The 22,816-nt window shown below is 51.1% G+C and overlaps 1 protein-coding gene across 4 annotated transcripts in view; it reads left to right on the forward strand.

Annotated features, from left to right (window-relative positions):
• The first annotated feature begins 124 nt into the window (after positions 1-124).
• Positions 125-22,816, forward strand: part of itpr2 (inositol 1,4,5-trisphosphate receptor, type 2) — a 51,073-nt gene continuing 28,381 nt past the window's right edge. For all 4 annotated transcript variants that reach the window (XM_084673140.1, XM_084673141.1, XM_084673137.1 and 1 more), the window contains exons 1-37: positions 125-489; positions 4,824-4,894; positions 5,685-5,803; positions 6,010-6,096; positions 6,618-6,776; positions 8,036-8,134; positions 8,279-8,362; positions 8,627-8,773; positions 9,328-9,423; positions 10,090-10,134; positions 11,528-11,679; positions 11,806-11,905; positions 12,236-12,396; positions 12,494-12,635; positions 12,773-12,931; positions 13,223-13,395; positions 13,585-13,704; positions 14,137-14,319; positions 14,767-15,018; positions 15,332-15,479; positions 15,622-15,769; positions 16,703-16,899; positions 17,072-17,195; positions 17,314-17,371; positions 17,511-17,682; positions 17,951-18,118; positions 18,271-18,360; positions 18,474-18,599; positions 18,742-18,864; positions 18,985-19,185; positions 19,565-19,816; positions 19,962-20,087; positions 20,213-20,341; positions 20,695-20,815; positions 21,178-21,359; positions 21,777-21,919; positions 22,011-22,119. In XM_084673140.1, coding sequence (XP_084529266.1) covers positions 398-489; positions 4,824-4,894; positions 5,685-5,803; positions 6,010-6,096; positions 6,618-6,776; positions 8,036-8,134; positions 8,279-8,362; positions 8,627-8,773; positions 9,328-9,423; positions 10,090-10,134; positions 11,528-11,679; positions 11,806-11,905; positions 12,236-12,396; positions 12,494-12,635; positions 12,773-12,931; positions 13,223-13,395; positions 13,585-13,704; positions 14,137-14,319; positions 14,767-15,018; positions 15,332-15,479; positions 15,622-15,769; positions 16,703-16,899; positions 17,072-17,195; positions 17,314-17,371; positions 17,511-17,682; positions 17,951-18,118; positions 18,271-18,360; positions 18,474-18,599; positions 18,742-18,864; positions 18,985-19,185; positions 19,565-19,816; positions 19,962-20,087; positions 20,213-20,341; positions 20,695-20,815; positions 21,178-21,359; positions 21,777-21,919; positions 22,011-22,119 — 5,058 coding nt within the window. In that variant the 5' untranslated portion in view covers positions 125-397. The remainder of the gene's footprint in view (positions 490-4,823; positions 4,895-5,684; positions 5,804-6,009; positions 6,097-6,617; positions 6,777-8,035; positions 8,135-8,278; positions 8,363-8,626; positions 8,774-9,327; positions 9,424-10,089; positions 10,135-11,527; positions 11,680-11,805; positions 11,906-12,235; positions 12,397-12,493; positions 12,636-12,772; positions 12,932-13,222; positions 13,396-13,584; positions 13,705-14,136; positions 14,320-14,766; positions 15,019-15,331; positions 15,480-15,621; positions 15,770-16,702; positions 16,900-17,071; positions 17,196-17,313; positions 17,372-17,510; positions 17,683-17,950; positions 18,119-18,270; positions 18,361-18,473; positions 18,600-18,741; positions 18,865-18,984; positions 19,186-19,564; positions 19,817-19,961; positions 20,088-20,212; positions 20,342-20,694; positions 20,816-21,177; positions 21,360-21,776; positions 21,920-22,010; positions 22,120-22,816) is intronic.

Here is a 22,816-nt window from a genome sequence, read left to right on the forward strand (position 1 = left end):
CTTGTTTTACCATATGCCATTATGCACATTGCACAACTTTACACCGTGCAGAAGGGGATAGGCTTTGTAACTCCGACAGAGCCAGTCTCCACCCCTAAAGTGGATGTGAAAGAGAAGCAGTCTGTCATACAGGAAGACGTTGGATACATGTAAAAAAGACTGTCAGTCCAGTCTAACGTAAAAGTAGCTACTCCGCTCAACTCGTCAGTCCAGAAGTAATTATTTTAGAAGATGACGCGTTTATGTGCATTGATAATAGAAGTTTGACGTGTCAAAAGCGCGAGAGTTTCATGGATTGATACACTAACGTGTTAGTGGAGACAATTTCCTCTAATCAAGAAGAACCGCATGTCGCTCTGACTGGGAAATTGACTTCGAGATTGAAGTAAACCGAAAAATGTCAGACAACAGGTCCAGTTTTCTCCACATTGGAGACATTGTGTCTCTTTACGCGGAAGGCTCTGTCAGCGGGTTCATCAGCACTTTGGGGTAGGTCGTCCTTGTGGGTTTACCCACACTATTTGGACTAACCGTCAGTCAGAAATACACAGATAATTGAGTTGCCAAGGCTAGTTTAATTTCTTGAACTTTCAATAGGCGTTACGGCATGACTTTCACTAGTGTCATTTGCTCCGATGAGACGTCGGAGTCTTAACTTCCGATCCGAGGCCTTAAACGAAGTGATTGCATCTTCAAGGAAATCATACCGCCAAGCCTCACTTTTACTCAAACACAGGAGGAATGTAAAACTGAGTGACGACGTCAACTGAACTTCCTTCAGTGCTTTCTCCGCTATTGAGCAGCGGTATCTGTGCCAATGACAGTTATACATTTCATTTCACCACAATATTGTGCTTTAGAAATTTGTTTAGGTGAATTTAAGTAAAACAAGTTAGTTAAATGTGATCTGTAAATTTGATCCTACATGAAGTGGTGACATTTTGAAATGGAGGTCAAAATGTACATAAATTACCTTCCAACAACCCTACACATTTCGTAGGTTATACCATTTACTGCACCATGTAGTTGTGCAGAAATGAGTGAAAGACAGGTGTATTCCACACTAAGCTGCATGCATGCTACTTTCATAAGCCCAGAGGAGACAAAGCTACAGTGTTGGGGTGTATAATGCCAGATATGCAGGAAGGGATCGCTCAGCCGTGTCTGCAAGTTCATGAGAACCCACACTGTGCAGTAACACCAGGGGCACGCTCTTTGCCGTCTCCGTGGAGCGCCACACAGACGAGCTGTGTTTCCTGTAGCTCCTCTGTCCCTGTGCAGAACCGATGCAGTAGAATGTGTTGGCTCCAGGCCCCTCAGTGCCCTCTGGCCTCTACGTTTCACTGCAGACAGTCCCCCCCCCCCCCCATCCCCCGCATACTCTTTTGCTTGCGGTCTGCAACTGTGCTTCAAAACAGACCAGCCAGTGTGCCAAAGTTTGTCCAGCTCTAGTGCGTGGCAGGGTTTATTTCTTCCCCCCTGCCTGGATAACCATGGTGTCAGAGCGGGAGCACCTTGTTCCTGGAGAGCTTATTATCAGGTTGATATGCTGATTTGTTTGGTTACAACTGGGGGTGGAGTTCAAACCTTCATGATCGGAGTACCCCATGATAAGAATGGTACAGTCAGAGGAGCTTGTTTGTCACACCAAAAGGGAGGGTTCAAAACATGGCTTTTTCAACTCCCATCACTGGTTTCCCAACACCTGTCATGTTTTCCTGAGGCGTTCGAGTGAGAAAGCAGGACAGGAACCATGCAAATGCAAATTTACGCTGCATGCAAAGTCTGTTTAATAGAGAGCTTTGTTTTGAAATGCATGGATGTTTCCTGAGGGCTTCACGGAGCTTCGCCAGTGACTAATGTTGTGCCGGGCTCACCAGCCCAAGTGCACTCTGGGAAGTGGAGGCTTCGGTCTCAAGAGGAGCAGTTGGCTGGTGCTTCTTCGAGATGCGACTGGTTTTGGAACGTTTCGGGTTCTTGTCTGACACGAACATCTGGATGTTCTGTCAGGCGAGTACCTCAGTTGCAGCTGATGAGGATTTGTAAAACCCCTCTAGAACACCATCAGGCCTAGCTTGACTCTGAGTTCATATTGACATATGATAATGAAGAAACCTCAAATCTGTGTCAGTGCGCTCACACCTCCCACTACAAACAGAGTTTCCAGAAGGCTGCTCTAATGCAAAGGTTCATTCTCCTGTCCTTATCTGAACTTCCTTATACCACCTGATGAATACCACAGGTTCTCACCCTGTTCACGTTTTAGCTGTGGTGTTACTGCAAGGAGACATTCGTTCCATGATGAATGAAATCTGTCGGTGTTGCAAAGCAACCACTGTTGCTATACGAGTATCACAGTACTTGTGATATCTACACTTGGCAGTTGCGTCCGAAAGGTCAGGTGCTTCCCCCCCCAGTGTTCCCTCATGTTTTTTTCTCAGCCCGACGCAAGTTGAAAAATGAAAAGCAAAGGATGATTTGTGGATGTAATTAGAGGAAGCTTTGACAGGTTGATGAATACGTTGGGCTTGCAACCGTTGAGGGATGTTTATCATTCCATCTGTTATCTGGGCATTTAGAGTTTACCATTGTATTCATGAGTTTGCTTTAGACATGTTTAGGGTTTTTACACAGAACACATGTTTGTCAAAGGAGAGCCTATTGAGTATAGCATGCTTTGTCAATGTTATAGTCTTGTCTCTATGCATTTTTAATATGTTACTGTTAACTTACAAAGTGGTTTGGAGGGACAGGTAAGTCCCCTTCATTGGGAAATACCTTCAGACTGTGGCATCACCAACAATACTGACCATGGAGCTCCAGAATTCTCACAGAAGTTTTCTGAGAACAAAGTTTTTGAACTGCTTTCTTTGCATCTTGGTGGTCACATGCTGATAAAGGAGCCAAGTGGTCGAGAGATTGACTAGGCCAGAAGGTAATGGAGCCGTAATGAGCTTGTCCAATATCCTGTCAGTCTGAAATACGGCTGGTTCATATTTAACCTGGGTGCAAAAAAAACGGCTGTTTTGAAACACCAGTTGGGCTCTGCTGCGGGCCAGGCCCTCACACCCTGCAGCACTCAGCAGGAACTGAAGGTTACTCATTTATAAGCTTAATGGACATTTATCCCTTCCTGTTTGGTTGTTCCAACACTTGGTTCGACATCCTATTTCGCTCAATTGTTTCTCACCTCGGTGTGACTGTGACACGGATATGGAGGAGCGGGGAGGAGGAGCTTTTCAAAGTCAGACAGAAGTCTGGCCAGGGCGGCAGTAGGAAATGAGTTGGCTGGAATCACCATGTCTACCAGCTCTGTTTGAAGCAGAACATACAAGGAGAGGGAAAGGTGCTTCACAATCTTCCAGTGGCGGAGGAGTTCTGAGGCCTGAAGACATGGAAAGCTCAATAGGTGTTGATAGCCATCTATAAAGAACTTAACAAAAGCCCACAGATCAGCACCCATAACCAGCCTAAACCATCAGAGAAGACCAGGAAAATGTCCCCCAAAGAATTTTGAGAGAAAAGATTTAAGAAACCTTAGAAGGAGGAACTCAGTGAGGAAGCCCGTCCTACAGAGGCTGAAACATGGCATGCTCTATCATAATGCATGTCCCCTGTATGCTGCTGGGCTGGAGGGGAGGTAGAGAGAGTCAAGTGGCTGAGCGGGTAGAGCATCGGGCTAGTAATCTGAAGGTTGCCAGATCGATTCCCAGTTGGTGCACATGTCATTGTGTCCTTGGGCAAGGCACTTCATCCTACTTGCCTCGGCGAAAATGTCCCTGTACTTACTGTCAGTCGCTCCTGTCAGGATAAGAGCGTCTGCTAAATGTAAATGTAAGTGATGCATGTCCCCTGTATGCTGCTGGACTGGAGGGAGGTGAAGTGAGCAGAACAGCCTCAGAAGTGTGGAGGGAGAAGATAAGCTTTCAGTAAATATTGTTTTAATAGTAGGTCAAGGTCATGAGATTATTCTGGCGGCCCACACTCTTGGGGTTTCAGGATTCCTCAAAGTGTTCTATCCCCTCTGTACACACACACACCCACACACACACAGAAACCTCAGATATTGTGTGTCTCTGTGTGTATCTGAGTAGGCGAATCTGTGATGGGGCCCAGTCTGTCTAGAATGCAGAACCTTGTTTTCGTTGGACCGAGCTGGAAATGCAGGAACCGGAGCCTGTTCAAGTGGAATCCAGGACTGTCTGACGCGTGATTGGTCACAGCATGCTGACCTAGCAGACGGCCTGGTCGAGCCTGGTTAGACAGTACCACCGTTACTGGCAAGTTAACCAACCCCACTAAGCCTAGAAACCTGTTTAGGAAATGACCCCAACAAGGTTAATGGTTTGTGAAAGCAGGGAAGCCATTCCACGCAACTGTCAGAATGTGGTCTATCAGCCTGAAACAGACCTTTAGGTCTTCCTGTGGACTGGGGCCCCTGCCGCTCTACCAGGAAACCCCTCATACCACTGCTGTCATGGTAACCGAAGCCCGAAGTGTGTCGACATGTATTTGCTGAGGCTGCTATTTTTACTTTTGTGGTAATAAAGAATTTGGCAATACCTCGCGTGCCCTTGACAACAGGGATACATGTACTCGGCAACAAGGAAGCTCAAGGTTGTGTTAACAAGATATGACCATCCCCTAACCCTGGACATTTTGGTCTCTCACATACCATGTTTGACTCATTTATGAACTCAAGAACTAAAATGGCTGTTGCGAAATCATATTACCTTGTCAATAAACTGTCTTGATTTGTAACCTATAACTGTGTGAGCACAGGGGTTTGACCCAGCTCTGGTGTGCTTCTGTCTTGTGTCCAGGCTGGTAGATGACCGCTGTGTGGTCCAGCCAGAGGCTGGGGACCTGACCAACCCTCCCAAGAAGTTTCGAGGTGAGAGATTCGCTGTTGTCCTGTCAGTCTTCCTCTGCATCCACGCTTCCAAAATACAGACTGTCCCTACATTGTATTGTAATATATGAACCGTAATGAACACGTCAATCACAAAAGCCATTTTGACTACATCAGATGTTTTTTCTTATGCTATGCATGTCAAAAGCAACCTATAAATAGTACTTATAGGGGGTGTAGACAATAATCAAGAACTAGAAGGGCACATTAATGACAATGTTTGAGTGGTACCAAGTAAAGGTCTGTATTTTACAAGACAGAGTGCACCAATAGCATCATCTCAACTGCTCAATCCAGAACTCAGAATCCTCAAGCCTTAGTGACTCTCTTGCGCTTATTGTATCTTCTGCAGTTTGCTGTTAGCATGAGAGGTTAGTTGTACTAATAGCTGAACAAGGCTACATTTTTTATTCTTGTGTGGGCACACACACACACACACACACACACACACACACACACACACACGCACCCGCAGCCAAGGCTGAGTGGTCCATTTGTGCCCTGTGTTGTTATAACCACCCATTGTGGTTGAAGTAGGTGTTAAACTGACTGAACAAGCTTCAAGTGAGCAAACATCCACCGTTAACCACAGACATTGGACAAGAACTCTGAATGTTAGAGTGACACTCTCCTGGTTCCACGTCATTCCCTCATCTCATATCTCTCCCTGTCTCTCCCTGTCTCTCTCTCTCCCTGTCTCCCTGTGTCTCTCCCTCTTTCACCCCCTCGTCTTTCTATTTCTCCCTCACCATTTCTTTCCCCACCCATTCAGACTGCCTGTTCAAGGTATGTCCCATGAACAGGTACTCAGCTCAGAAGCAGTTTTGGAAGGCCAAGCAGGGGAAACAGGGCCACAACAACACAGATGGGGACTTGTTCAAGAAGTTACAGGTACAGCTGTAGACGTGTCTCCTTTGTAACCCCAGACAAGTTTGTATATTCGTTTGTTTCTTCCATTTCGTCAATCTTTTATAGTCCAGGGGTATTGGAACATTTTTAGAAGTTTGCAAAATAGCAAACAAGTGACTTGACACAAGAGTGCATCAAGAGCAATTGATTGACAGATTGCACACTACACAATGTTTTGGATTTCCCAGCATGCAGCGGAATTGGAACAAAAGCAAAATGAGACGGAGAACAAGAAGCTCCTGGGCGAGGTGGTCAAATACAGCAAGGTTGTCCAGGTACACCCCCCCTCCCCCCACCACCACCTTTCCGGGCCTCAGATTCATTTTAACAGCGTTTATTAACGAGTGGCACACGGAAGCACTTCCTCCTCGCTAGGAGGCTGTAGTTGCTGTCTCTGCTACAGATGCAGCCATTATATCTACATCTTTGTCCGTTAACTGAGAGGACACGCTCATTTCGTGGGTGTGAGCTTTGAGGGCCAAAGCCTGGGTGTTTTGGATGGCTCGTGCATAAAAAGAGGGTGTTGGTTTGAAAATGTAGAAGGTGATATGATCAAATGACCTTCTACATTTTCAAACCAACACCCTTTTCCAACACCCATTCAAAACCACTTTAGCCCAAATACGGGAAGAACTAAAACTAATAATAGTTATTTTAATGAAGCAATTCACCATTTTTTTTCTGACGACATTGCATGGAAAATGATAGGCCAAAATACATGAGAGAAGTGTCAGATTGTGACCATAAGATGAATAGGATTGCAACTGTGAGTAACTGGGTCTTCCTGTCATGGCAGCTGCTCCACATCAAGAGCAACAAGTACCTGACTGTGAACAAACGGCTGCCCGCTCTGCTGGAGAAGAACGCCATGCGGGTGTCCCTGGACCCAGCTGGGAACGAAGGCTCCTGGTTCTACATCCAGCCCTTCTGGAAGCTACGGAGCGAGGGGGACAACGTAAGGGGCGCACGTTAACACACACCAGCGTTCACACACACACACACACACATACACACAGGCAGGACTGCCTTAAAGGGACAGTACACCCCAAATACCCCCCCTTAGCTGTGGTGCTATTTATCCAGCAAGATTGTTTGGCTGTAAGGTGCCACGGTTTGGATATATCGGCTGTAGAGACGTCTACCTTCTCTCTAATATAATGTAAATCAATTGGGCTTGTATTGTGCCGATACCGCCAAAACTGTCACTCACACCTAAATGACTAAATGTAAAACAATCTAAATGGATAAATAGCACTATAGGTAAGAGGAAAAATATGTTGGTTTGGGTTATACTTTACCTTTTAAACTAACAATCTCAGATGCATTTCAACATGCTTTTATACTCGTGTCATTATCACTTAACCAAGCTACCCTCATTTTTTCATTTTCGGAACAAGGTTTCCCTGTTTACTATATTGAAATGACCATAGGTGTGTGTGTCAGTGATGTTCAGTCATTTCTTCTGTATTTCCTCTTGGAATAATGACATGGCTGAACTGGTTTTTCCTCTCTCATTGCTCCAGGATCCTCTGGTTAAAGGTACTGCTCTGGATTGCATGGTGTTGTGTGTTGTGAGGCTAGTCACAGATAGACACATGTTGCAGCATGTCAGTACATGTCTCTCTATTGCATGTGTCGACCTTCTGTACGCTGTCGAAACGAGCCGTCTGAGAGCGGGCACCTGGCTCTCATCCCTCCCTGAGCTGCAGACTGCCAGGTGGGAGGGTACGGAGTTGAGAGGCAGACAGGGTCATGGACGGGAGGGGAGAGAGTGTCTTCCCTGACGTGTACGGCAGCAATGCGGTTGACACATTCTCACTGCTGCTGAGACGTCAGTCCACCACGCCCAGCATGACTGCACCGGCGTGCAGGCCCTGCTCTTCCTCCTGCTTCTCATGCACTGTAGCGCACTGTTGTCCCACAGCAACACACACACACACAAACACACACACTGCTCATGTGCAATAGGATCAGCAACCTGTTGCATGGGTCCACGTTTGACTTTCACTTTTGTGTGTGAAAAGTGCAGGTTGTCTCTCTTCTCCAATACAGAGTGGTCTTATGGGTTGCCAGGTTTTCCATGAACCCCCACGTTTGGTTTCTTGATGGGTTGCCAGGTTTTCCATGAACCCCCACGTTTGTTTTCTTGATGGGTTGCCAGGTTCCCCCAGGTCTCCTCATGGGTTGTGACTGTGCTGTGTGGATGTCTCCTAGGTGGTGGTGGGGGACAAGGTGGTCCTGATGCCTGTGAACGCAGGGCAGCCTCTCCATGCCAGCAACATTGAGCTGCTAGACAACCCTGGTTGTAAAGAGGTCAGACTCATTCGCTTTGATTTATTTGGTCGACCCAACGAGAATAAGGCAAAACTTTCTTTTCAATAAACAACCGTTGACTATGGACCAGCTTTGGTGAACACGTTGCATCTGTTTTTCCGCTCCTCGCTACTCCCCCCGCAGGTGAACGCCGTAAACTGCAATACCAGCTGGAAGGTTACCTTGTTCATGAAGTTCAGTGACTACAAGGAAACTGTCCTCAAAGGGGTAGGTGTCCTGAGCCTATGTTCAGGCTCAACTCATTTGAGACTTTCCTCTTCATCTCTCCCTGGGGTCAATTGGTGTTGGAGTAAGGGTTTAAGACAATGCGTAAATGCGTTAAATTTTTTTTTTAAATGGATTTGTTCCTTCTAACCATTGTTGCTTCTAACCTAAAACGACTATTTGGTCGTCCTGGTGACCGGCCATGTGATGGTGCATCATGGGTATGGTGATTGTGTCTGTGTTTTGTACATGTGTGTCGTCGTCCAGGGCGACGTAGTGCGGCTGTTCCATGCGGAGCAGGAAAAATTCCTGACATGTGATGAGCACAGGGGCCAACAACACATCTTCCTGAGAACCACCCTGAGGCAGTCGGCCACATCCGCCACCAGCTCCAAAGCACTCTGGGAGATAGAGGTAGAGAACGCCGAAGTATAAGTATTTCGGGGGGGAAATGGAGGGAAATTAATCTCTGGGTGAGGGAAGTTGTGGGGAGTCAGGTGGCTGAGCGGGTAGGGAATCGGGCTAGTAATCTGAAGGTTGCCAGTTCGATTCCCGGCCGTGCCAAATAATGTGTCCTTGGGCAAGGCACTTCATCCTACTTGGGGAAATGTTCCTGTACTTACTGTAAGTCGCTTTGGATAAGGGTGTCTGCTAAATGACTAAATGTAAATGTAAGACATTCAGCCAGTCAGTCAGTCAGTCCCCCTAGATGTAAATGTGTGAATCCAAATCCTTGGGAGACCCAAAATCTGGAAGAATCTTCTGAATCTTGCCAATAAAACAGAGACTTCTCCACAGAGAAGCCCCTTGTGTGTTTGATGGACACTGCTTCAAACATGGGATTCCCCTCCATGGGCTGTGCAGTACACTGGCAGCTTTGTGTGAGGACCGTACCATGACTGTGAAAGGGGAATGTTTCAGCTTCATTTGCATTCGAACGCTCGTGTTGGGATCTGTCTCCATGTCAGGTGGTGCACTATGACCCCTGCAGAGGGGGCGCCGGCCAGTGGAACAGCCTCTTCCGCTTCAAACACCTGGCCACTGGAAACTACCTCGCAGCCCAAGTAGGTCACACACCTTTGGAAGACCACAGATTATTTCCAATCCAAAGAAATTGTGTACATGTGTGTGTGTGTATATATATGTAAAGTATTGTCAAATGGCATGTTGACATAGTTCAAGAACCGTTACTGCTCATTGCCAGTGAGGGTTCTTTGGTTACATTTCAGTATGTCTCATTTGAATACTCTTGCAAGTAGCACAGGGAAAACCTGCTTGTGAAGCCGTTCAGTGGAGTCACTCCACTATGTACCATTACAAAGGCAGAGTCACATGGTACAACTTAATCGTTTGTCAGGAAGAACACTTTTAAATGAGAACACGCTGGTTGATAGTTGCCAAAGAAGTACAAAAGAACTGTTACCAATGTACTTGGAACTTGGAACATAGCACCTAGAACTGTTGCCATACTACCTACAACTATTACCATAATAACTACAACTGTTACCATACTACCTAGAACTGTTACCAGACCAGAGAACTGTGAAGCTTGGCTGGGGAAGAAGGGCTGGGCTGAGGTTGCAGGGGCTGAGCAGTAGATGGCAGTGTTAATGTGGTTATCATGGTGGGTCTGCCCACAACAGCAGCTCCATCAACGCTGGCACAGACATGATCCCTATTTAGATCAAGCCCACTATGTGTGCTGTATTGACCCATGTCGTCTGTTGCAGGTGAATCCTGATTTCCGGGACGACAGCATCGACTCTAAAGGAGATGTGAGTCTATGAAGACACCAATGCCATGCCTTATGTTCACCCACACACACACACACACACACACACACAAACAAACCGTTGTGTGTGTGTGTGTGGGTGTGCTTAGGTGTGTGCTTTTAAGTGTTTACCTCAACTGTATTGTCTGCCTGTCTCCAAGCCCTCCCTCCTTCCACTCTGCCACACTGTGATTACGCAATCCCACCAGCTCGCACACACGCACACACACACACACACAGACACTGCCACACACTCGCGCACTTTCAAGCTTACTGAATCATCTATATCCCCTCTGTTCTGTTAGCTCTCAGCCACCTTTTGCTCACACTAACGCACACACACACACACACACACACACTCTGCAACAACCAGCAACTATCACACCAGTCACACACTCAGATTCAGACACACTGGGGGCCCCTTACATAACGTCTGTGTGGGGGTGCCCTGTGAGGGGGGGGGCAGGAAGGGAGGAAGGGAGGGAGGGGTAAGACGTGCTGTCTGCTCTCCTGTGGTGCTGCCAGTGGTGAGGTGAGTCATGAAGGGGAGGGGAGCGGAAAGGAGGGGGAGAGGAGAGAGGAGAGGAAGAGAGGAGGGGGAGAGGAGATGAAGAGAGGGGGGAGGAGAGGGAGAGAGGAGGGGGAGAGAGGAGGGGGAGAGGAGATGAAGAGAGATGGGGAGGAGAGGGAGAGAGGAGGGGGAGAGGAGATGAAGAGAGGGAGAGAGGGGGGAGGAGATGAAGAGAGGAGGGAGAGAGGAACGGAAGGGAGGAGGGGGAGAGGAGAGGAAGAGAGGGGGGAGGAGAGGGAGAGAGGAGGGGGAGAGGAGATGAAGAGAGGGAGAGAGGGGGGGGAGAGGAGATGAAGAGAGGGGGGAGGAGAGGGAGAGAGGAGGGGGAGAGGAGATGAAGAGAGGGAGAGAGGGGGGAGGAGATGAAGAGAGGAGGGAGAGAGGAACGGAAGGGAGGAGGGGGAGAGGAGAGGAAGAGAGGAGGAGGGGGAGAGGAAAGGAAGAGAAGAGGGGGAGAGGAGAGGAAGGGGGAGGGAGAGAGGAAGGGAGGAGGGGGAGAGGAGAGGACGAGAGGAGTAGAGGAAAGCAGAGCCAAAGAGGAGATCGTTGACATTCAGAAACCATTATGTCCTGCAGCCACAACAAGCAGGCAGTCCATCCCCTAACACCATGTCCAATTAAGATTCCACCAGGTGCATGTTTCCATTTCTTACAGTGGAGCAGCTACAGTAGGGTTCAATGCTGTCCTCCAGGTTCTACCTGATGTTCTCTGTCTGCCCCCTCCTGATTAGGTCACATCTCTGATTAGACCTGCTTCAGTACTGATTTCCCCTGTGTGTGTCTGTGTCTGTGTGTGTATGCATGTGTGGATGTTTGCGGGATGCAGACTGAGACAAATACGGTGTTCTCCAAGAGAAAGCGTCAGGCGGCAGAGAAGATTGCATACACCCTGGTGTCTGTTCCCCATGGCAACGACATCGCCTCCCTGTTTGAGCTGGATGCCACCACACTGCAGAGGGCTGATTGTCTGGTGCCTAGGTCAGTCACACACACACACACACACTCTCACAAGCGGGTACTAACACATGACATTATCTTAATGTGTTAGTGCAAATAAAATGAAATAAATAAAAGTGTGTGTGTGTGTGCGGCGCTCCCTGGCAGGAACTCGTACGTGAGGCTGAGGCACCTGTGCACCAACACCTGGGTCACCAGCACCAACGTCCCCATCGACCTTGAGGAGGAGCGGCCTGTCATGCTCAAGGTCACACTTACACACCGAGACACGCTCTGGAACACACACACACGCACCAGAACACACACACGCACCAGAACACACACACACACACCAGAACACACACACACACACACCAGAACACACACACACACACACACCAGAACACACACACGCACCAGAACACACACACACGCACCAGAACACACACACGCACCAGAACACACACACACGCACCAGAACACACACACACACACCAGAACACACACACACACGCACCAGAACACACACACACACCAGAACATGTACTCTGGAACACACCAGCACAGCTACTGCATGCTACTGTGTTCCTCCTCCCAGATCGGCACCTGCCCCACTAAGGAGGACAAGGAGGCCTTCGCCATCAGGTCTGTCCCCCTGTCCGAGGTCCGCGACCTGGACTTTGCCAACGACGCCAACAAGGTCCTGGAGTCCACCGTCAAAAAGCTGCGCCACGGCAACATAGCCCAGAATGAGAGGAGGTACCGTAAGAAGGTGAAGGTCACCACACCATGAATGGAATCTACTGACAACCGTGTGAGATCCATCCAATGTTCCTGGCTTCCTCTCTCTGGTCAGGTTCGTGACCAAGCTCTTGGAGGACATGATCTTCTTTGTGTGCGAGGTGCCCAACAACGGCCAAGACGTCCTCTCCGTGGTCATCTCCAACCCCAACAGGGAGAGGCAGAAACTAATGAGGGAGCAGAACATTCTAGCGCAGGTGAACCATGTCCTACGCCACCTGGGTACACCGGGACACAGCTCACAGCAAAGAGACACGCACAAGTGCTGGAGTAGGAGCAGGACTCGGGTATGCAGACCGTCAGTAAGTGTCTGTGTGTGTGTGTGTCAATGCAGATCTTTGGCATCCTGAAGGCGCCGTTCACAGACCAGGGTGATGGTCCCATGCTGAAGCTGGAGGATTTGGGAGACCAGCGCTACGCCCCCTTCAAGTACCTGCTGTCCCTCTGCTACAGGCTGCTGAGACACTCTCAACAGGACTACCGCAAGAACCAGGCAAGCACCACCTGCACCACCGGCCCTGTCCTTCTGCTTCCCCTCTCGCCCTGCCCTGCCCCGCCCGGCCCTAGCCCTCCAAATCTCCCTCTTCCTCCCATCCACCCTCCATCCCGTCCCACCATGCACCCTCCACCTCCCAGCCTCCGCAGGAAGCAGCTGTCGTCCGGCCGATCCCACCTCCGCCCCGACGTTCCTCCCCCTGTGTTCATGCTCTTCACCTCTACTCGAAATTCCACACTGTCCATCATCATCGCGTTCTGAACTCTGCTGCGTCTCTCCTCCCGTCAGGAGTACATAGCCAAGAAGTTCTCCATCATGCAGTCCCAGATAGGCTACGAGATCCTGGCAGAGGACACCATCACGGCTCTGCTCCACAACAACCGGAAGCTGCTCGAGAAGCACATCACCGCCAAGGAGATCGAGACCTTCGTCAATTTGCTGCGACGCAACAGGGAACCCAGGTCTGACTCACACTCTCTCTCTCTCTCTCTCTCTCTCTCTCTCTCTCTCTCTCTCTCTCTGTCTCTCTCTCACAAACACACACAGGTTTCCGCACATCCACACTGTAAATTGTGTTCCCAGTGGGGTTGTTCAAGTTCTCTGTGCTCTGATTACTGGACTCACTGTCTGGAGTGTGTGTGTGTGTTCAGGTTCCTGGACTACCTATCAGACCTGTGTGTGTCTAACAGAATGGCCATCCCAGTTACCCAGGAGCTCATCTGTAAGTTCATGCTGAACCCAATCAACGCTGACATCCTGATCCAGACCAAGTGAGTGTCGCGCTCAAAACGCATCCTTGTTTTGCAACATTCTTTTGAGAACTCACAGTTTAGTCCCATTACAAAGATCCTTTTTTTTTACCCAACCTTAGACCTACATTCAACCCAAAAAGCCTAACCTGAACCCAAACCCTGAACCCTAACCCTAAAACTGTCCCAACTTCAACCCTTAGTGTGATTTCAACCCCTTAACCACCTCAAATAGCATCTGAACTTGTGAGGAGGTGTTTTCACAGCTCTACCCTTTGTTCCTCTTCCTCCTTATCCTTCCATTCCCCCCCCCCACCCCACCCCACCCCGCCCCGCCCCGCCCTGCCCCGCCCTGCCCCGCCCACCCCGCCCCGCCCTGCCCCGCCCTGCCCCGCCCACCCCGCCCCGCCCTGCCCCGCCCTGCCCCGCCCACCCCGCCCCGCCCCGCCCCAGGCTGATCCCTAACACAGAGCCCAGTCTGGAGTCGTCCCTGATGCATGAGGAGGGGGAGGACGAGGAGGTGTGGCTCTACTGGATAGACAGCCACAAGGAGCCGCATGGCAAATCCATTCGTCACCTGGCCCAGGACGCCAAGGGCAACCACAAGATGGACATGGACATTATCACCTACTACAGGTGGGGCTCGTCATACCCCGTCAACATCTAGTGCTGAGCCCCTGATGTGTCTCACCCACACTCTGTCTGTCTCTCTCTCTGTCTGTCTGTCTGTCTCTCTGTCTGTCTCTCTCTCTGTCTGTCTGTCTCTCTGTCTGTCTGTCTCTCTGTCTGTCTCTCTCTCTCTCTCTCTCTCTCTCTCTCTCTCTCTCTCTCTCTCTCTCTCTCTCTCTCTCTCTCTCTCTCTGTCACTCTCTCTTGCTCTCTCTCTCTCTCTGTGTCTCTCTCTCTCTCGCTGTCACTCTCTCTTGCTCTCTCTCTCTCTCTGTGTCTCTCTCTCTCTCGCTGTCACTCTCTCTTGCTCTCTCTCTCTCTCTCTCTGTGTCTCTCTCTCTCTCTCGCTGTCACTCTCTCTCTCTCGCTGTCTCTCGCTGTCTCTCTCGCTCTTCTCCAACTCTCCCTCCCCAGGTACCAGTTGAACCTCTTTGCTAAGATGTGTCTGGACCGCCAGTACCTGGCCATCAACCAGGTGTCCGTGCAGCTGCCCGTGGACCTGATCCTGCGCTGCATGTTTGACGATTGCCTGCCCTACGACCTCCGAGCCTCCTTCTGCCGCCTCATGCTGCACATGCACGTGGACCGCGACCCCCAGGAGGCCGTGGTGCCGGTCCGCTACGCACGCCTCTGGACCGAGATCCCTTCTAAGATCACCATCCACGAGTAAGAGGGTGGTGGTGGTGGTGGGGGGTTGTTGTCTAGATGGTGGTGTGTGTGTGTGTGTGTGTAGAGTTGGTGGTGGGTGTGTGTAGTGTTGCAGTAGGGCGAGCTTGTGGAAGGGGGCAAGTAAGTGTGTTCGTATGCAGTGTGTGTATCTCTGTGTGGTTACCTGTATGTGTGAGGCTCTTGGCAAATGAGCAGGGTAAATCCATTTCTTTCGAACTGTGTGCAGATTCTAGGTTGTCGCTGCGCTGTCGTCTGTTTGACTCTTCTCTCCCGTCCTCACCGCCCGGCCCTGTTGCCCCCGGTGCCTCAGGTACGCCTACGAGTGCACGGACACCTCCAGGGAGGAGATGAAGAGGAAGTTTGCCCCCACCATGGAGTTTGTGGAGGAGTACCTCAAAGACGTGGTGGGCCAGCCTTTCCCTTTCGGAGACAAGGAGAAGAACGAGCTGACCCTCGAGGTGAGGCTCCAGGCTGTCACACGGCCTGGGGTGACCGGCGGCACCCCCGCCGCCCAGATCGGTGGGGATTCTTCGTCGATTCTTCTTCCGCAGCACACCCCTCACGCTTCCTCTCCCTCCTCCTCCTCCCTCTGTGCTCTAGGTGGTCCACCTGGCTCGTGACCTGGTCTATTTTGGCTTCTACAGCTTCAGCGAGCTTCTTCGGCTCACGCGCACCCTGCTGGCTATTCTGGACATCGTCCAGCACCCCCTCACCTTCATGGCCAAGCTCAACAAGGGCCCAGAGGCCGGTGAGTGTTTCTCACGCACACACACACACAGTGTTGGGGAGGAACGGAGTACATGTACCGGCGTTAAGTATTCAGAATACAAATTATGAGGGACTGTATTCCGTTACAGTTAGAATTTCAATAGTTGGTCTTTAGAATACAGTTACATTGTTGAAATCAATTGATTACATTACGATACTTATCTGTTTCACAATGTTTATTCGCTCTCTAAATACATTAAGGCAACTCCATGCATTTCCCACAACTTCTATCTGGTTGTTTCTACACTCGACGAACACAACTACATCTATCGCTCCCATGTCATTGCCTCTTGTTCTTTCCTTCTGCAATGCTATTGGCTAAGCCCCTGCATGGCCATCACATGCACGGGGTTGCAACTCACATACCATGCTTGGCCAAAGATCGGGATGGAAGAAATGCATGTATTAGTTTTTCACCATCATCCTTTGAGAGGAATTTTCATATTTTAGCGATGTTACGTTCATGTAAAAAATGCATTTCTGGTAATTTGCTTAATATGGTCCTCAAACAAAAGGTCATCAACTAAGATCCTTCCTTATCAGGAGACGCAGTTTAGTAACCAGGATTTGATGGCTGCATTCCTGCACTTATAGAAAGCAATTCAATGTGGAAGCAATTCAAATAATCCAAGGATTCAGAATACGTTACTCCGATTGAGTAACGGAATACGTTACAAAAAACACATTTCTAGGCATGTGTTCTATATTCCGTAACGAAATACGTTTTGAAAGTGTCCTTCCCAACACTGCGCACACACACAGAACTGAAGTACACTCTTCTCCAGCCAACACAGTCTGAACCATGTCAAACCGGGTGTGACAACGACAATTACAAGGCACAGTGCAACAAGCGCCCCCTTTACCATGGGAGCCTGGTCAGTAGAGAAGGTGACGCCTGGTGTGTGTCGCCTAGGCAACAACGTGCTCCGCACCATCCACGGAGTGGGGGAGATGATGACTCAGATGGTTCTGAGCCGCGGCCACGTCCTCGCCCCCAGCCTCCCAGACACCCCCCCCTCCCTCCGAATCGGGTCGCCTCAACGCCTCAACGCCGACAACGAGGACGTCATGGTGATGGATACCAAGCTCAAAATCATTGAGGTTCTGCAGGTGGGGACAGCGCCCCCTCTGGTCAGGAGTGGCATTTGTTTTTATTTCATAACCTGGAGTTTAGTGTATTTCCTGGTGTTGGGTGGTTGCCAGGAACCGAGATGGTAGCTTCCTTTTAGAGGGATTTCCAGGTAATTCTAGAATGTTGCGTTTCTGTGGTTTCTCCCTGTAGTTCATCCTGAGTGTACGTCTAGACTACAGGATCACCTACCTGTTGTCCATCTATAAGAAGGAGTTTGGAGACAGGAGTGTGATGGACAGCTCTCTCTCTGTGGCCGACTACCCCACCATGTCAGGTGAGCCCCTCCAGCCTGGCCTGTACAGCTCTGACTGACTGCTCCGTCTCACTGGCTCATAGACTGCTTTCCGACTTGCTGACTCACTGCCTGCCACGTGTGACGCGCTTGTTTGCAGTTCCCGAGCCCGACATAGATGAGATTGCAGCTAAGGCAGAGGCCATGTTTGCCGGCAGGTAGGTCGTCCCATCAGCCCACCTGCTTCTTAATTAAATACACATTCAATAAGCACCTACTTTTGACATGAAACACTGTATTTGTGTGTGTGTGTTTGCACATACGCGTGTGTGTGTATGTGTGTGTGTGTGTGTGTAGTTGCGGTACTGAGCCCAGTGCTGTGGAGCTGGATGATGAGGGAGGCCGGACGTTTCTCCGGGTTCTGATCCATCTGATCATGCAGGATTACCCCCCGCTGGTGTCTGGCTCTCTGCAGATCATCTTCAAACACTTCAGCCAGCGGGACGAGGTCTTGCAGGCCTTCAAACAGGTAACCTGGCCTTTTGACATGCAACCTGGCCTTCAAACAGGTAACCAGGCCTTTAGACAGGTATCCAGGCCTTTAGACAGGTATCCAGGCCTTTATACAGGTATCCAGGCCTTCAAACAGGGAACCAGGCCTTTAAACAGGGAACCAGGCGTTCAAACAGGGAACCAGGCCTTCAAACAGGGAACCAGGCCTTCAAACAGGGAACCAGGCTTTCAAGCAGGTGGGCACGTTGACTGTGCGTGTGTTTGTGTGTGCGCTCACTGAGCAGGTCCAGTTGCTGGTGTCGGAGGAGGATGTGAAGAACTACAAGCAGATCAAGGCTGACCTGGACCAGCTGCGGCTGACGGTGGAGAAGTCTGAGTTGTGGGTGGAGAAGAGCGGAGGCTACGGTGCCGAGGACCTGGGAGAGGGCCAGAGCAAGGAGCAGAACATGGAGGTACCCCGACCCTGACCCCCCCCCCCCCGACCTTTAACCTTGAACCAGGACCTCGGCCCCCGCCTCCTGACCTGTTCTGTTCAGCCAACCAAAGTTAAGGTGGGTTTCTGTGTGTGAATGTGTGTGTGTGGTGTGGACTTGCTGGTTGCTAGGAGGTGGGGATCCTCAGCCCAGTGCAGGATGGGAACGTGAAGCCTCAGATAGACAGCAACAAAGACAACAACTACACCATCGTCAAGAATGTGAGCACCCCTCCCCTCCCCCTCCTCTAATCCTCTTCATACCTCCACCCATGGATCTGTCTTCTGAAACAGTCTGGTGAAAGGAATTGTTAACGTGTGCGTGTGTGTGTCAGATCCTGCTCCGCCTCAGTAAGCTGTGCTACCACAGCAAGAAGAGCCGTGTGCAGCAGCAGAGGCTGCTGAAGAACATGGGAGCCCACACCGTGGTCCTGGACCTGCTGCAGATCCCCTACGAGAAGGTCTGAGCGCTCCCCCTCCACCTGGCTGCAGGACTGGCTCACATCTGCTGGGGAGTCCCACCTCATCCTACATCTCTAATGCTCTTGCTCGCTTGTCTCTCTGTCTCTCTCTCGCGTGCGCGCGCTCTCTCTCTCTCCTCAGAGTGATGAGAAGATGAATGAGGTCATGACCCTGGCCCACGTGTTCCTCCAGAACTTCTCCAAAGGGAACTCCCAGAACCAGGCTCTGCTGCATAAACATCTCAACCTGTTCCTCACTCCAGGGGTACGCCCAGGACAATCACTCACTCACTCACTCACTCACTCACTCACACCCACACTCTGTCTGTCTCTCTGTCTCTCTCTCTCTCCCTCCATTCTTTCATTCTGTCGTCCTTCCTTCCAGCTGTTGGAAGCAGAAACCATGCGTCATATCTTCATGAACAACTACTACCTGTGCAATGAGATCAGTGAGCGGGTGGTCCACCACTTCGTCCACTGCATCGAGACCCACGGTCGGCACGTCCAGTACCTGCGCTTCCTGCAGACCATCGTCAAGGCGGACGGGAAGTACGTGAAGAAGTGTCAGGACAAGGTCATGACGGAGGTGAGGAAGGACGGGCTCACTCCCTCGCAACACGGGCAGCACACACACACCCTCACACAGTCCTGGCTGACCTGCTGTGTGTGACTGTGTGTGTGACTGTGTGTGAGACTCTGTGTGAGACTCTGTGTGTGTGTGTGACCGTGTGTGACTGTGTGTGTGTGAGACTCTGTGTGAGACTGGGTGTGTGACTGTGTGTGTGACTGTGTGTGTGACTGTGTGTGAGACTCTGTGTGTGTGTGACCATGTGTGACTGTGTGTGACCATGTGTGTGACCGTGTGTGAGACTCTCTGTGTGTGTGACTGTGTGTGAGACTCTCTGTGTGTGTGTGTGACCATGTGTGACTGTGTGTGACCGTGTGTGTGTGTGTGTGGCCCCCAGCTGGTGAACGGCGGCGAGGACGTCCTGGTGTTCTACAACGACCGCTCGTCCTTCCCGGTGCTGCTCCAGATGATGTGCTGTGAGCGTGAGCGTGCGGACGAGGGCGGGGCCCTGGCCTACCACAACCAGCTGGTGGAGCTCCTGGCAGCCTGCACCGAGGGCAAGAACGTCTACACCGAGCTCAAGTGCAACTCCCTGCTTCCCCTCGACGACATCGTCAAGGTGGTCACTCACGACAACTGCATTCCAGAGGTAACGGGGGAGTGAGGGTGTTTCCGTGGTGACGCATGGGGGGGTGGGGGTGGAAGGGTGCTGTGCAATGTACGTCGTCGTGTGGAGGAACACGAGGAACGTTACAGGCCCGCCAATCAAAGGTCTGCATTGTTCTTGGCTGCAGGTGAAGACGTCCTACGTGAACTTTGTGAACCACTGCTACGTGGACACGGAGGTGGAGATGAAGGAGATCTACACCAGCAAGCACATCTGGAAGCTGTTTGAGAACTTCCTGGTTGATATGGCCAGGGTAAGACCACAACAGCTTGGTGTATGTCGCCTCTCCACCACACCTGAGAGAGACTCCTCCTTCATTGTTCTTCCTCTTCTTTGTCCCCTCCCCCTTCTTCCTCCTCCTGTTTTTTGCCGTCCCAGGTGTGCAACACCACCACGGACCGTAACCATGCCGACAAAGCCCTGGAAAAGTATGTGACGGAGACAGTGATGGCCATCGTCAAGGGCTTCTTCAGCTCACAGTTCTCCGTCAACAACTCCAACCTGCAGGTAGGCTTGCTTACATCCACCGCACAGTCCTTGGTGGCCTACCTGCCCTGGCACAGCCGTCCCAGAAGGCAGCCCTGGCACAGCCGTCCCAGAAGGCATCCCTGGCACAGCCGTCCCAGAAGGCAGCCCTGGCACAGCCATTCCAGAAGGCATCCCTGGCACAGCCGTCCCAAAAGGCAGTCCTGGCACAGCCGTCCCAGAAGGCAGCCCTGGCACAGCCGTCCCAGAAGGCATCCCTGGCACAGCCGTCCCAGAAGGCATCCCTGGCACAGCCGGGGGAGGAATAGTAACAGTCAGGTCCATAGTTCCTCACCTGTTCTTGCTCCTCTTCTCCCTTTTGTCTTTCATGTCAGACCCACCAGCCCATCTTCATCCAGCTGCTGCAGTCATCCTTCAGGCTGTATAACTGCTCCTGGATCGAGTCCTCCCCCAAGAGCAACATTGAGACTTGCATCAAAACCCTGGCGGACGTGGGTGAGCTCCGCCCCCAGAACCACTAATACCACTGAACCCCAACTCCCACACCTAGAGCCTTGTTCCAACGCAGTAAAACCAATTCGATATTTGAAGTACAAAGACAAAAGTTTTGAAGTGACGGTGGTGTATTTGATTTGACTCGTTACTGACAATTATGGAATTGATCTGTTACTGTTAGGGCGGGTGCAACATATCTAGTACACAGAAGGATAGCTTGTTATCGATAAGTAATAAAAGACCCAGGTCTGGAATGTTCTCAGACGCTTTTCTGCGATGGAAAAGCGGCTTCAAACAACCATGGGTTGGATGTGGGGTGTCTAACAGCTGAGTGTTTGCGTCTGTCGCCCCCTGGTGTCCAGCCAAGGCGCGGGCCATCGCCATCCCCGTGGACCTGGACAGCCAGGTGAACACGCTGTCCCTGAAGGCCCACACCAACATGGTGCAGCGGGCTGCCAAGGACTGGAGGATCTCCGCTCGCACTCGCCAACGCAAGGAGCCACTGGGGGTGCCTGACTACAAGAGCATCATCGAGAAGCTGCAGGTGAACACACACACACACACACACCGGTCCACGGGGGTATGGGGACAGGGTTTCCCGCAGCACTTTGCTGTTCAGGCGGCCGTCTTAGCAACACACGCCTGCCGCCTTAACTACGTTGTCAAAAAACTGTTTTCTCCGCCGGTTTTCTCCCTTTCATTCCAACGGCAGTCTCCCTTCTCTAGAGAACTTTGTTTTTGGAGGAGAACTTCATTTTGGGAGGAGAATAACCCCCCCCCCCACCGCCGGTCCATTAGCAAATCTCACCATACCACCTTGACTAACACATTTTTCTGCGGGAAACCCCGGGTGTGTGTTAATATTGGTGTGTTGATCCTCTCCAGGGTGTGTGTTAATAGTGGCGTGTTGCGATCTTTCCCCGGGTGTGTGTTAATAGTGGTGTGTTGTAATCTCTCCCAGGGTGTGGTCGCTTGTCTGGAGGAACAGTTCAGCCCGCGGGTGCAGGCGGAGTCCTCGGTTCTGGTGGATGTTCTGCACAGTCCCGAGCTGCTGTTCCCCGAGGCCTCGCGCATCCGCTGCCAGAGCGGGGCCTTCATGTCCAAGTGAGTGTGGCTTCTGCTCCCTGTGTCCTGGCAGTGGCCTGGCAGATCCCCTCGGTGACGTTTGTCCCCCTCCTCCGGACCCCGCCCCCAGGTTAATCAGACACACCCAGAAGCTGATGGACAAGGAAGAGAAGCTAAGCATTAAGATCTTGAAGACCCTCCGCGAGATGCTGGACAAGAAGGAGGCCTTCGAGGAACCAGTGAGTACCAGTGGGGGGGGGGGGGGGGGGGGGGGGGGGAAAGAGTGTGTGTGTGGGAAAAGCCAAGAGGCCATCCACAGTCTTGGGTTGGAGTCTTTGCAGTTTCTCTGGGCTGTTAGCAGTCTCACATCCTCCATCTCTCTCCTTCTGGCGTTCTGCCGCCCCTGTGTGGCGTCTCCCCCCCTGCTCTCTCATCTCCGTTTCTCGAACCCCTCTCTTTGTTCTCCTCTCCTCGCCCTTCTGCTCCTCTCCCCTGCAGTCCCTTTCTCTGTTCCTCTCTTCTACGTTTCTCTGTCTTCTCCCTCTCCTCCTTCCTCTCCTCCATCCTCCTCGGCTCCTGTCCTCCCTCTTCTCTCCTCTCTAGTCCTCTCCTTTCTCCTCCTCTCTAGTCCTCTCCTCTCTCTCTCCTCTCTAGTCCTCTCCTCTCTAGTCCTCTCCTCTATCCTCCTCTCTCCTCTCGCTGTGGGCTCCCGTCCCAGACTCTCCCTCATCAGTATGCTGACGGTCTTCTCGTCCGGCGCTGCTGTTACATAAGGCCCAGAGGCACCCGAGGACATGGGGGGGGGGCTAACACAGAACAAACAATTCTGTACCGCAGTGAGCGGGGGGCACGAGTGTCTCTCTCTCTCTCTCTCTTTCTCTCTCACTCCCTGTCTCTCTCTCTCTCTCTCTCTCTCTCTCTCTTCTCTCTCACTCC

The sequence above is a fragment of the Hypomesus nipponensis genome, chromosome 14, assembly GCF_054491055.1.
Source record: "Hypomesus nipponensis isolate SF chromosome 14, ASM5449105v1, whole genome shotgun sequence".
Classification (NCBI taxonomy): Eukaryota; Metazoa; Chordata; class Actinopteri; order Osmeriformes; family Osmeridae; genus Hypomesus; species Hypomesus nipponensis.